The sequence below is a fragment of the Lithobates pipiens genome, unplaced genomic scaffold (genome assembly GCF_037356315.1).
Source record: "Lithobates pipiens isolate NorthernLeopardFrog02 unplaced genomic scaffold, aLitPip1_a1.2 Scaffold_18, whole genome shotgun sequence".
NCBI classification, from domain to species: Eukaryota; Metazoa; Chordata; class Amphibia; order Anura; family Ranidae; genus Lithobates; species Lithobates pipiens.
In genome coordinates, this window is record NW_027507758.1 from 615,667,679 (window position 1) to 615,682,400 (window position 14,722).

A 14,722-nucleotide genomic window follows, 5' to 3' on the forward strand; every position below is an offset into this window, starting at 1 on the left:
GGTGGCCCGGTCTTCTGTCGCCGTCGCCGCCTTCCGTTCGTGTTCTTCTTCTTGTTCTTCTTGTTCTTCTCCAGGCGATGTTGACACGTCGCTCCCTCCGGCCGGAATGCCAGAGCCGCCCTGCGCTGTGACTTATATAGTGACAATGGGGCGGGGTCACATGGTATATGTCACATGGGTTGATGTCACATGGTGACCCCGCCCCCTTACGATGTCATAGTCCCCATGTGACATCAACCCATGTGACCAACCCATGTGACATATACCATGTGACCCCGCCCCATTGTCACTATATAAGTGACCGCACAGCGCGTCCCCGGCATTCCGGCCGGAGAGCTCGTCGAGTCAACATCGCCTGGAGAAGAACAAGAAGAACAAGAAGAAGAACAAGAACGGAAGGCGGCGACGGCGACAGAAGACCGGGCCACCGCCTGTAAAAGAGCTACAAGAAGGCGCGGTGGCCCGGCAGAAGAACCGAAGGCGGCGACAGAAGAACGGAAGACGGCGACAGAAGACCGGGCCACCGGACCAGGCGCGGTGGCCCGGCAGAAGAACCGAAGAGGGGGACAAGACCCCCGAAGTCGGGAGAAGAGGCCGGCGGCGGGGAGGAAGAAAGCCGGACTCCTCCGCTGGCAAAAGAGCTACACACACATAGCGGAGGAGTCCGGCGAGAAGACCCCCGAAGACGGAAGACCCCCGGCTGTGCAATAAAATATTTTTTCCCCCTGTGTTGTGTTTTTATTTGTACTTTATTTCACAGGTGAATGGGTAGGGGTACATTGTACCCCATACTCATTCACATAGGGTGGGGGGCCGGTATCCGGGGGCCCCCTTCTTAAAGGGGGCTCCCGGATTCCGATAAGCCCCCCGCCCGCAGACCCCGACAACCAACGGCCAGGGTTGTCGGGAAGAGGCCCTTGTCCTCATCAACATGGGGACAAGGTGCTTTGGGGTGGGGGGGCCGCGCGGCCCCCCCCCTTCCCCAAGGCACCCCCCATGTTGAGGGCACGCGGCCTGGTACGGCTCAGGAGGGGGGGCGCGCTCGCCCCCCTTTCCTGGCCGGCCGGGTAGCGTGCTCGGACAAGGGTCTGGTGTGGACTTGGGGGGAACCCCCACGCCGATTTTTTTCGGCGTTGGGGTTCCCCTTTAAGCCCATTCCAGGCGGCGGAGCCCGCGACGTCTCCTTCGCGGGCCCCGCCTACCTGTACACGCGCTCGAAATGGGCGGACTTTCCGAGCGGGAACAGTCCGCTCATTTCGAAAGTACAGCGGACAGGCCCACACACGGGCGGACTGTTCGCTCAAACACAGTTTCAGCGGACAGTTTTTCGGAATTTCCGAAAGACTTTGTCCGTCCAACTGTCCGCTGAAACTGTCCGCTGAAAGCCCACACACGAGCGGACTGTCCGCCCAAACACTGTTCAGCGGACAAGGTTGGGCGAACAGTCCGCCCGTGTGTACGCGGCCTTAGGATTCTATCTTCCTCGGTTTCCATCTCGGAGCCACTGCTTTCCACTGGCTCATAATCGCTATCCGAGTCTGACGGAGAGAGTTCCCCGCTACTCTCGTCCGACATACTCTGGAGCATCTGGAAAGCCTCCTCTGCGCTGTACGACCTTTTAGTCATGTTGACGGGCAGATGTCAGATGGCGGGCGGAAGATGTCAGATGGCGGGCGTCAGATGTGCCTGATGGCGGGCGTCAGATGGGCCTGATGGCGGGCGTCAGATGGGCCTGGTGATGGCGGGCGTCAGATGAGCCTGGTGATGGCGGGCGTCAGATGGGCCTGGTGATGGCGGGCGTCAGATGGGCCTGGTGATGGCGGGCGTCAGATGGGCCTGGTGATGGCGGGCGTCAGATGGGCCTGGTGATGGCGGGCGTCAGATGGGCCTGGTGATGGCGGGCGTCAGATGCGCCTGGTGATGGCGGGCGTCAGATGCGCCTGGTGATGGCGGGCGTCAGATGCGCCTGGTGATGGCGGGCGTCAGATGCGCCTGGTGATGGCGGGGCAGATGCGCCTGGTGATGGCCGGGCAGATGCGCCTGGTGATGGCGGGGCAGATGCGCCTGGTGATGGCGGGGCAGATGCGCCTGGTGATGGCGGGCAGATGCGCCTGGTGATGGCGGGCAGATGCGCCTGGTGATGGCGGGCAGATGCGCCTGGTGATGGCGGGGCAGATGCGCCTGGTGATGGCGGGGCAGATGCGCCTGGTGATGGCGGGTCAGATGCGCCTGGTGATGAAGGGTCAGATTCGCCTGGTGATGGCGGGTCAGATGCGCCTGGTGATGGCGGGTCAGATGCGCCTGGTGATGGCGGGCAGGTGCGCCTGGTGATGGCGGGTGGCTGATGTGTCAGATGGCGGGCCGATGTGCCAGGTGTTTTTGGGGACACTGTGTTTTTGGGGACACTAGCTGGGAGATCAGTGGGTAAACAGCAGACAAACAGCTAGAAAACTCACTGATCTTCCCGGCTGAAGCAAAGATTTCTCTTCCTCTCCTCACTGACAGGTTCTGTGTGAGGAGAGGAAGAGATGAGAGCAGTTACAACTGCTCTCTATTTACATTACATGACGACTGTGATTGGACACAGTCGTCATGTGATCAGGAGGGCCAATCACATGGCCCTCCTGTTGTATTTTTCTCTCCGGTCTCCGGGGGTCTCAGGCAGATCGGGATCGCGCCGCTGCGCGGGCACGTGGCGGCGCGATCACCGGTTATCTGCCGCCCATCCCCCTTTGTTTACTTACGATGGCTATGATTAGACACAGCCATCGTGCGGATCAGGAGGGCAAATGACATTGCTCTCCTGCCGATCCGAGATGCGGCGTGTGCGGGGGACACGCGCGCACCGGGATCGCGCAGCTGCGCGGGAGCGCGCCCACGCGATCCCGCTTCTTTGACATGACGTTCAGGAACGTCCTGTCAGGAGTAGAGAGCTCCCACCTGGCCGTTTATATGCAGTGGCCGGGTGGGAAGTGGTTAATAAAGGAACTGTCAAAAACTGTGTGTGTTTGTATTTCTTTTTGACACTTTTTTGGTGAATAAGAGTACCCCTACTCATTCACATGGGGGGGGTGGGATCTGGGGGCCACCTTTTTATTTTTTTGCCATGGGTTTCCCCTTAAATTCCATACCAGACCCAAAGGGCATGGTATGGATTGGGGGGGACCCACATACCATTTTTTTTTTTCAAAATTGTCTATTGCTCGCAATATTTATTTTTTATTCAGCTGTCAGCAGGGAAGCCCACTGACAGCTGATGACTCATCCGTTATTAAGGATGTGGCGGCCAGCTTCCTGCTCGCTCCTTAACAACCTCTCAGCTATTCACTGTGAGCTCAGCAGGTGAATATCTCACCAATCTCCCCGAAAATTTGCCTTGACTATGCTGAACCTTGTCTGCCTTGCACCTGGACTTTCATTGAACCACTCTGCCTGTCTGCCAACCGCAAATACCTGTTTGATTTGCTCAGTTTGTGCCTGCCCTGGCATGGTGGCCAGGCACTATAGCTGGGGACAACACAGTACTGGTATGCCTGCCTGCCTTATGGGAATGGGTGCTGCTATAGCTGAAGAACACAGAAGCCAGCTATAGTGTCTGTATTAGGGGTAAGTGTGACAGTCGTTTATACAACCTTCTGGCCATCTTCTCCCCAGCAAAGTGTCTCATTTCGGTGCATTCTGTGTCGGCTGTAGAGCTGCTAACTGTTCACAAAGTCATCCCAGTTTTTCATGAACCCAATATCCTCCTTCTTGCACCAGTTTATCAGACACTTGTTTATCTGTCTAAGCTCCTGCTGCCTCTCTGGTGTGGCTTGAGGTACAGGCAGTAATTTTGTACTCCTGTCCCCATTCTTACAGGATTTGTTAAGCAGAGGGTAGTCAACCATTGTATGATGCTATAAATGGATCAGGAAAAACATTACCAACACTCAAGACAGAAATATGGCTTCTCAACTATGTAAGATTTTTTTTTTGTAAAGCAAAGACAAAAATTTCATGTAAAGCAAAGACAAAAATTCCATGTATAGCATTTTCACAATCAGGGCAGGAATACGGCTTCTCCCGTGTGAGATGTTTAATGTATAACAAAGTCTGATTTCCATGTATAACATTTTCCACACTTGGGGCAGTAAAACAGCTTTTCCCAAGAGAGATATTTCATGTATAACAAGGTCTGACTTCTATGAAAAACATTTCCTGCACTCGGGACAGCAATCTGGCTTCAAGCTCATGTGAAACCTGTGATGTGTTTGAATATGGAATACCTTAAATTCAATTAGTGAAGGAATGTGGCTTCCCAAGCGCATGAGAGATTTGATGCATACGAAGGACTGATTTCCGTGAAAAACATTTCTCACATTCATTACAGGAATATGGCTTCTCCCCCGTGTGGGATTTTTGATGTCTAATAAGGTCTGATTTATGTGAAAAACATTTCCTGCATTCAGCACAGGAATATGGCTTCTCCCCCGTGTGAATACTTTGATGTCTGTAAAGACTATACTTCTTTGAAAAACATTTCCCACACTCAGGACAGGAATACTGCTTCACTCCTGTGTGAGACCTTTGATGTAGAACAAGGTCTGACTTCTGAGAAAAACTTTTTCCGCACTCAGAGCAGAAACACTGCTTCTCACCAGTGTGAGATCTGTGATGTATAATAAGGAGCGATTTCTTTGGAAAACATTTCCCGCACTCAGGGCAAGAATAGAGCTTTCTCCCCTTGTGAGACCTCTGATGTTTGTAAAGATGGGACACCTGTGAAAACATTTTTCCACACTCAGTACAGGAATAGGGCTTCTCCCCTGTGTGAATCCTCTGATGTCTGTAAAGTCTGGCCTTCTCTGAAAAACATTTCCCACACTCAGGGCAGGAATAAGGTTTCTCCCCAGTGTGAGATCTTTGATGAAGAATAAGTCCTGATTTCCGTGTAAAACATTTCCCGCACTCAGGACAGAAATAAGGCTTTTCCCCTGTGTGAACCCTCTGATGTCTGTCAAGATTGAACCTTTCTGAAAAACATTTCCCACACTCAGGGCAGGAATAAGGCTTTTCACCTGTGTGAGATCTCTGATGTAGAAATAGTTCTGACTTCCACCTAAAACATTTCCCACACTCAGGGCAGGCATTCAGCTCTTTCCGCTTGTGAGACCTCTGATGTGTGTAAAGATGGGACAGTTGTGAAAAACATTTTCCACACTCAGGACAGGAATTTAGCTTTCCCCCCGTATGAGATCTGTAATGGATAATGAGTTCTGATTTATGAAGAAAACATTTCCCACATTTGGAACAGGATTGAGGCTTCCCACCCCTGTGAGATCTCTGATGTACAGTAAGACTTAATTCAGAGCTAAAACTTTGCCCACACTCAAGACAGGAAAACGTCTCCTCCCCCTGATTTCCAGCACCATCCCTCTCAGTATGAGGTTGGTCAGAGTCAGAGGCATTTGATGGTCCAGCCACATTCTGAAGTCCTCCATCCATAGCTAAGCTCATTATCTTTTCTCCTACACAATCTCTTGTGATGTCCTCATCTTCCATTTTACAACCTAAAGTGAGAAAATCCTTTGAGCGTTTCTCAATAGTGTGTCCTGGAAAAATATAAAAAAAAACACAATGGTGAGTTCACTTAAATCAAGATTCCATCTGGATCAGGTTGACTTTAGGGAGCAGATGTACTCTGTGGATGTCCCAACCAGCTGTGACTTCAGTAAAAGGTAATTTGTTCCTCCACCCAGGTCACTTCTACATTTACACAGCCTTGTTAGAAGGGCAATATTGCTATAAGCCGGGGTGAATAGATGTAGCTCAAGTCTGTTTTTGAAAACTTTCTTGTAGAGATGTGACAATTCACAGGTATTATAAGGACACCCCAACATGTTATTTAAAGGAATTTTGCATTTTTAATGTTTCACATTATTAAAATCTCTGCTCCCTGCAAAATGGAATTAAATAAAAAATATTTTTGCTTCGGTACATGTCCCCCAGGGCAATGCCCAGCCCCCCCATTTGTTTGACAATCCCTTGCCTAATAGCATAGAAAATGGCCATTACGGATTTCTAAGATTCAGCCCAATGGGGTTTGAGTTCAGCAAATTCGCCCAACCCACCCCAAGCCGGACCCAGGTATGTTCAGCTCATCACTATACATGAATTATGCCTGAATAAATAAATTGTGTCTGCAGTACAGAGAAGGGGGGTCCATCTGAGAGAAAAAAAGAAGACATAATGTGCAGGACGGATATAAGTACAAGGAGGCAACTATTGTCAACCTATGATGTCACTCATCACCCGCCCTACTCTGGACCAATCAGTGTGGCGTAACAGAGCAGAGATAACAGAAGAATATATTATGGCTCACCTGTGCTGATTTCTGTAGGAGTGTCCTCCTCTTTGAATGTCCTCGTCATTCCATCCTCCTCCATATATTGCTGATCATCCCTCATATACGACTCTTTTACTTCACCCTCAACTTTCATGTTCATCAGATCTTTACCCTAAAACCAACAGAACGGCAAAAAATAACATCTGTAAAATAGAAGTATTTATGATGTGAGATCACAGAAAATATCATCTTGTAGAGTCCACACATCATCTCCACGTCAGAGTGTTCAATCACTTTATGTTCCAGACCCTCAACTCCACCAACCTGATGATGATGAGGGATGGTTTGACCTTCCCATGTGGAATCTTGAGAATACAAAGGACGGGGACATCTCTCTGGTGGGTTTTTATTATTAGGTGACTCCATCATAATGTCCTTGTAGCGATCCTTGTGTCCTTCTGAAAGCTCCTCCATCACTCCATACTCCTCATCTTCCTCTTTATACTCTTCTTTAACAACAATATTATAATCTCTGAGGTTTCCACTCTGAATATATAATAAACATTCATTGTAATAAACATGCTGTGTATAAATCATAACTACCGATAATTGTCAATCATCTACCTGATGATGGTGAGGGATGGTGTGACCTTCCTGTGTGGAATCCTGGGAATACAGAGGACGGGGACATCTCTCTGGTGGGTTCCTGTAGCTGGATGAGTCCACCATGGTGTCCTGGTTCAGATCTTTGTGTCTTTTTGGAAACTCCGACTCCTCCATCATCCCATCCTCATTTTTTATAACTTCTTTAACATCAATTTTACAATCATTCTGGTTTCCACTCTGGATATTTAACAAAAATGACATCAATTGTAACAATGCAGATAATGTACACATCCCTTGTCTGTTACTGGATAATGTCCCAGAATTCCCAGCACCGCTCACCTCTCCTGTCAGCAGCTCCATCATCTTCTTGGTGACGTCTACAATCTTATGTTTGCTGTTTTTCTTGAATAACAAGGTGTGAGGTGGCGACACTGATGGTGATATGATCTCCAGACTTCACGGGAGGAAAACTCTATTCAAGTAAAAATAGTAATCATTAATATCATGTGACATTGCCAGAATCCTCCTCACCTCTCCGGTCAGGTCCGTGTATTATTAATAGAGATAAGAATGATATCATGTGACCTCCCAGAATCCTCCTCACCTCTCTGGTCAGGTCTGTTTTATTTATAGTGGGGTGAACAGCCAGCTGGGAGACAGTTCAACCAAAGTAAAATGCGCTTTATTCAGCATGAAACCAAAACCAATTACAGGTTTGTCTTTAAAGAGTTGTAAACCCTCATGGTTTTTTACCCTAATGCATTCTATACATTAAGGTGAAAAACCTTTTGTGCTGCAGCAGCCGCCTAGAGCCCCTTTTTTTTATTAAAAGGGGGTTTCCAGGTTTCCATAAGCCCGTCACCTACAGACCCGAGCAGAACCAGTTCCCCCACAAACGGGGTTTTTAGGCAGCAAGAGACAATGATAGATGCAGGTAGAAGTAGTATGAAAAGTATTTTAATATTTTTTTGGTAAAAGACATGAGCTCCACCTGAGCATTTAAAAAATTTCCATAAGCCCGTCACCTACAGACCCCTACAACCACCGGGCCAGGGTTTTGGGGAAGAGGACATTCTCCTGAACAAGAACAACTGGATTTTTCTACTAAAATCCATTTCTTGGAGTACATCACGGGACACAGAGTAACCATATTATTCCTCATTCATAGGATTATGCACCACATTTGATTGGACACTGGCAAAAAAAAAAAAAATAGGAGGAAGTCCTCCAATATACAACCCCTCCTATACAGGAAGAACCTAATTTTGTAGAAAGCTATTCATCCCAACATTGGAGGGGAAGGATCTCTACGTCCCAGGATTAGACATGGGCCAAACGACCTCCTCTTCGGTTTGCGGCAGAATTTTCAAACATCACAAAAGTTCAGAACTGAATAAGGAATCCCACTGAAGTCTATGGAACTGGAACTGAAAAAAATCAAAAGTGCCTATTTTGAAAACTTATATGCAAGTTATTGGGCATACACTGATTATGAAGGTCTGTATACTTGCCAGGGGGACATGTATCAATCAAAAAAAAAGTTTTTAAAAAACATTTTTAAATAAGCAGTGAGTTACTGATGCTTAAAGTAAAACCATAAAAATTAGAAATAACAATAAAAATGTAAAATGAGTTTAAATATAGTGCCTGATGGGTCCCCTTAATCTGCCTATAAAGTGGCACATCTGTACCATGTATAGAACCTGCTGCAGTAATAATGACATTTATGAAGCCCAAAAAATTACTTTTTTCCCTGCAAGCTTTCTTTATTTTGTAAACAATTTAGTTGCCACAATTTAGTGAACTGGGAAAAAGGTTAGAGATTTTTTCGATAAATTCTAATGTCGCTTTCACAGACTTTGGATAGAACTAACAGGTGCAGAAAAATTGAGCTTTGGGTGTAGGTGGCGCCTTCACACCCTAACCCTATAGAGGTACTCTTGATGAATCAAGTAATGACTGTGAATTGTCAAAGAGCAAGTGGCTAACGCTGTGTTCAAATAACTCAGCTGACTCCTCCAAGCCTGATGCTGGGGCCTGGCAGTGGCGGCGCGTGCATAAAGGGCGCAACTTTCACCGCCTCCTCTCTCCTGTCACTCTCTCTCACCATAGATAGATTCATGCATCATGCACCATAGATAGATTCATGCATCCATGATTCATGCATTTCTTACTGTGAAGAAACCTTTTCATATTTGGAGATTAAATCTTTTTTGCTCCAGATGTAAAGAGTGCCCCCTTGTCCTCTGTGATGACCTTAAAGTGAATAACTCAACACCAAGTTCTCTTATGTATTTGTACATGTTGATTATATCCCCCCCTTAATCTCCTCTTCTCAAGAGGGAATAGATTCAGTTGCTCTAATCTTTCCTCATAGCTGAGCTCCTCCATGCCTTTGTTTGACAACTTCTGTCTTTCTTGAATCCATGCTGTCTATGTGGTCTTTTATTAAACTCTCCAGTATTTTCCTGACTATAGAAGTTAAACTAACAGGTCTATAGTTACTTGGTAAAGACTTTGATCCCTTCTTAAATATGGGCACCACATTGGCCCTACGCCAATCCAGTTGTACCATCCACCTTTAGTCTATCTAAATATTTCTGGACCAGATCACCTTTGAGCTGTGTCACTACTACCCCCATTATGGACATGAGCTCCCCTATGCTCCTTTGTAGACACAGAGCTGAAGAAAGTATTTAATACATTAGCCTTCTCTTTGTCCCCAGTCACCCACTCTAGATTATTTTGTTAAGGGCCTACATGCTCAAACCTGACCCTTTTACTACTAATATATTTAAATAATTTTTGGGGTATGTCTTTTGCAATCTGTCATTTGTTTTGAATTTTTGCATCCTTGATTTCATTTTTACATATTCTGCTATATTATTTGTAACATTTAAATGATGATAGTATTCCTTCATTTTTATATTTTTTAAAGGCTCTTTTTTTTATTATTTATAGCCATTTAAACTTTGGCCACATAGGTTTTATTTTTAGCCTTTTAAATTTATTGCCCATGGCAATATACTTTGCAGTGAGTTTATATACAGTCACTTTGAAGAATTCCCATTTCTGTTCTGTGTCCATTGATGCCAATATTCCCTCCCAGTCTAAGTCCTGGAATGCAGCCCTCATCCTTGGAAAATTTGCTCTCTTAAAGTTAAGTGTTTTTATCTTACTGTATGTGTTTGTTGCTTTCAGCTTACATTAAATGAAATCAGGTTATGGTCACTGCTACCCATATGTTCTTTTATATGACTATTGGTAATAAGCTCTGAATGGTTTGAGATTACCAGGTCCAGCAGAGCGTCATTCCTAGTTGGGGCCTCAATAAAACTGGACCATAAAATTGTCTTGTAATAGGTTTATATATTTTTGCCCTTTAACTGTCCCAGCAGTGCCATTATTCCAGTCAATTTCCGGGTAGTTAAAATCCCTCATTATCACTGTCGCAGCCCTTTCCATCTGTGTATGGAGCGGTGTTTCCACCTCCTAACACTGGGTGGTCTATAACAAACTCCAATGATAACCTTTGTGGTACCCACACCCATGTACCCATAATGCTTCACACTCTCCATCAACTAGGTTCTCTTTCACACTCGCTTTGAGATCACTTCTCACGTAGAGACAGACACCAACACCCCTCTGTTTTACCCCGTCTTTCCAAAAGAGAGCATAGCCAGGAATATTAAATAGCCCAGTCATGAGAAGAATGAAGCCAAGATTCAGCAATACCAATTAGATCATAGTTCTCCTCGTGCACCAGAGCTTCCAACGCACCTATTTTGCTTGGCAGAATTCTGGCATTGGTGAACAAAAACTTTAATTCATTGTCAAATTTTGCAAATATATGTTGCATAGTTTTTATTTTAGTACAGATAGTACCATTTCCAATGGTTGATTGTAACATAGTATCCTTCATATCATCTGCCATAGCCCTCCCCACATCTTTCATTATTCCACCTACCAATAAGGGCTGGCCCCTGTCTGCCCCATTAAAATCTAATTCACCCTCCCCCCACAATCCTAATTTAAATACTCCTCCGGCCTTCCCATAAACCTCTCCCCCAGCACAGTAGACCCCCTTCCATTTAGGTGCAAACCATCTTTAGCATAAAGGTTGCACCACAATTAAAAGTCAGCCCAGTACTCCAAAAACCCAAATCCCTCCTCCTTACACCAGGTCTTTAGCCATGCATTCAGCTCTCTAATCTTCCTATGCGTTTCCTGTGTTGCGCATGTCACAGGCAATATTTCGGAGGTCCTTGGATAGAGAATATATCTGGACAGCCGCACTCCAAAAAAATTGCCTTTTATTCAAAAACACACAGGATCACAAATACATGCCACTGCAGACAGAAAAACAAACATGTTTCGCACTACAAACAGTGCTTACTCATGCTATTGTTTCGGAGTGCGGCTGACCAGATATATGCTCTATCCATTGCTACATGCATTGCCAGAACCTGTGGCTTCTCAACTGGTGAAGAGGTTTACTATTGCTTGACCTTCCTGAAGCAGTGATACTCCTTCCACCTTGGAGGTCCTTCCCTTCAATTTGCAGCCTAGTTCTTTAAATTGGTTCTTAAGGAGCCTGCACCTTCTATATATTCTGTCATTGGTTCTGACGTGGACCAAGACAGCTGGGTCATGCCCAGCCCCTCCCAGTAATTTATCAACCTGGTCCGCCACATGCCGCACCCTGGCACCAGGGAGACAGCAAACCATTTGGTTGAGGCGATGCTGTGACAAATGATTCTATCAGTCCTTCTGATTATAGAATCCCCTATTACCACCACTATTACGACCAACTGCCTAAGCCTACCTGCACTCTCCTCACCACTCTTACTATTGTTAAGGAATCCAATGTACATAATGATAATCAGAAAATGTCTATTTGCTTATGTATATACATGTTCCTTACTTATTATGTAATATACAGATTGACTTTCTGTTCGGAGCCAAGATGGCGTCTACCCCCCACATCCCCCGCGTTCGAGGAATGCATTCGAGATAAGGGAACCAGCTTCAACCAAACTTCAAGCATCAAGTTTCTTCATTTCTCTTGTATTGTAACCAATAAGATGTACCAATTAGACTGACATAGTAATGACGTATCTTTCTGTATAAAATATTAACACCGCCCACGAATAAATCAGTATTTAGAAGTAGCCTGAACTGAACATATCTCAGAGAGTGTTTACTTCTAATGTGCATGCACATTTATACTTTTAATTAGGAATAGCAGCAGATAACCAAGAACTAGTTTATAATTCTTATCCATTTCAACTGGCGCCCGTGTGTGGGGGCTTTCAGGCCACAATCGAAGGGAGACCGCATTCCAGGACTGAACGGCTGGCCAGACCAGAGAAGGGGGTTAAGCGCGCAGCCCTAACAGTACGGTAAGCATATTTATCCTTACCATTTGTACGACTTCTCTGGTTTGCCTGGTTGATTTGGTCTTGTTGGCTCCTTTCGATTGTTCAAAGAGGCAGGTAACTTATTTCTCGCCTGAAGCTGTTTTAACGAACCTGCTAATGGTTTTCTGCTGACTATTATCTGTTCAGTGTCTGTCATTCTGAAGGATTGCAAATTTAGCAGACTGAAAGTGCAGCTGCAGGCGTATGTCCATCCTCACCCCTAGATTGTGTCTCTGGTGGTGGGGTGGAATTCTGCAGGCATTTATAGACGGGGTTACTCGAGGTTGGCTGTGTAGGACCTCTGAGGGTTAATCTCAAACTGTGAATTAGGGCAGTTTGAAAGAAGGCTTGCGGATGTGGCAGCCTTGCAACCGTCTATGAATGTTCTGCTCGGGAAAGCGTTCCTGAGGGTTTAGCTCAAACTGTGAATGAGGGCAGTTTGAAAGAAGGCTAGCTGGAATTTGGCAGTCTTGTGACTCAGGTGAGCTTTTCCCGAGAGCTATCTTTGCAGTTCAAAGAGTGTCAGGTGTCATGTCCTGTGTGTATTTGTCCATTACTGTTTGATATACAGGAAGAGGGTGACAGTGAGAGAAAGTGGCTACCTGAAGGATCAGTTGGGCCATAAGCCACTGCTCCACACCACCTCTGACGTGCTAGTTTTGACCCTCGAACAGTCAGGAGTGTGCTAGGAGACAGATCTCTCGCAGGGATGCGAGCCCCCACCCTAGGAATTCTTTGATAAGACAGCAGTCAGAGGAGTATTAACCACTTTGTTGCCTGTATTCTCCTCTTAAGCCGTCCGGGAGAGAGAAGGAGAGAGAGAAGGGAATGCTAGAATGTGATATTAGAAGAGGAAATCAAGAAAGATGCAAATTGTACTATGTATGTGTATCACAGAGTTAAATGTGACTGTACCGCCCCCATATACAAAAAACTGGAACGAAGGAGGAGAGGGACAACTAACGCCCACTCCCTTCTCACCACCCCAACCCGAGCACAACCCACTGTGACCACTCCCAGGAGGCCATCTTGGTACACCCAAGCCCTCACTTCAGGCACAGCCCAGTGCACTTCCTGCCGGAGGCCATCTTGGTACACCCAATAGGCCCAGCCATGGCATATAACCAGTTCTCCCCGTTTTAAACCAGGATGGTTCCTACCACACACCTGTCTTCCCTAATATGGAAGCACTACCTTCACAGGCCGGATATGTTAATGATGAAGAAGCGTGCGAGTGGGAAGGCCAACAACAGGCAGCAAGGCCACCTGCTGTCTTAACCCCTAATCCGGCTCCGGATTCACAGTTCCGAGAGGATCTCAAACGTATGCTGACAACCATAAAGAACAGTGCCCCTTCCCTGCCCCAACACCAGTCTCGGTTACCAGAAGGGGCACCGGTAATGTATGTCGCTTTTACTCCATCACAAGCAGCAACCTTAGTGACAAGTCTGCCTGACCCAGAGAAACAGCCAATGCCCTTCTACCGCAGGATAGTGCAGATACAGGAAACTTACTCAGCTGCCTGGAGAGACTTGATCAGCCTATGCCACATTAAAGCAGGACATGTCTTTTGGCCAGTCACGCAGACAGCCTTCAATGATGTCTGCCTGACAAGTGCCACTTCTTATACCTCAGGCTTGGAGTTCTGTGCACAACTCCGCGACTGGGCAAAGGAGAAATTGGCAGATCAGACCACCACAATCCAAGATATTGCCCAAGATAAAGGGGAGTCTGTGGAGAAGTGTCATGCTAGACTCATACAGGCCTTTGAACATCTGGGCTTCTCCCTCTATGAAAAGACACACACACACGTGTTATCATCTGCTTTTGTCTCAGGACTCAGAGAGGATATCAGGAAAAAGCCTGATGGTGGCCCGCCCTGAATATCGCTCAATGAAAATGTCCAATTTACTGTTGGTGGCCAGAGGGATAGAAAACCAAAAAAAAAAAAAAAAAACAACGCCCCTCATGGTAACACAAGACGAAGATCCTGCCTACACTCGTCCACCACCACTGCCCAATACCAGGGAAAAGATCATCTGTTACAACTGTGGGAAGCGGGGTCACATCAGAAGAGTATGCAGAGCCCCAAGACATCTGAGACATGACAGGGATCCCCGCGAAGGGCAACGTGGACATGGACCTTCACCACCACGCCCCAACTCATGCTAGGAAATGAGAAAACCCGTGTCACCCCTTATGACAGTGTCCTCAAATGAGACTGGGGGACCCCTAGAAAAGGTCACGTTACCTATACAAGGAAAACCTACCACTTTTCTCATTGACATGAGTGCAGCCAGGAGTGTGTTGAGGGCTGAGGACCTGCCTGATAATTCTTTCCTTTCCACTATTGATGTTCCCTGCGTGGGAG

At 46.5% G+C, this 14,722-nt stretch overlaps 2 protein-coding genes across 2 annotated transcripts in view; both read right to left on the reverse strand.

Annotated features, from left to right (window-relative positions):
* LOC143989274 (uncharacterized) overlaps window positions 1-7,329 on the reverse strand; it is a 59,498-nt gene extending 52,169 nt beyond the window's left edge. The window contains 6 exon segments of the mRNA XM_077489349.1: window positions 4,536-4,590; window positions 4,759-5,591; window positions 6,362-6,497; window positions 6,650-6,871; window positions 6,950-7,168; window positions 7,271-7,329. Coding sequence (XP_077345475.1) covers window positions 4,536-4,590; window positions 4,759-5,591; window positions 6,362-6,497; window positions 6,650-6,871; window positions 6,950-7,168; window positions 7,271-7,294 — 1,489 coding nt within the window. The 5' untranslated portion in view covers window positions 7,295-7,329.
* The window catches only part of LOC143986837 (uncharacterized), a 548,778-nt gene that overhangs the window by 312,447 nt on the left and 221,609 nt on the right, over window positions 1-14,722 (reverse strand). The gene's annotated exons all lie outside the window — the stretch shown is intronic.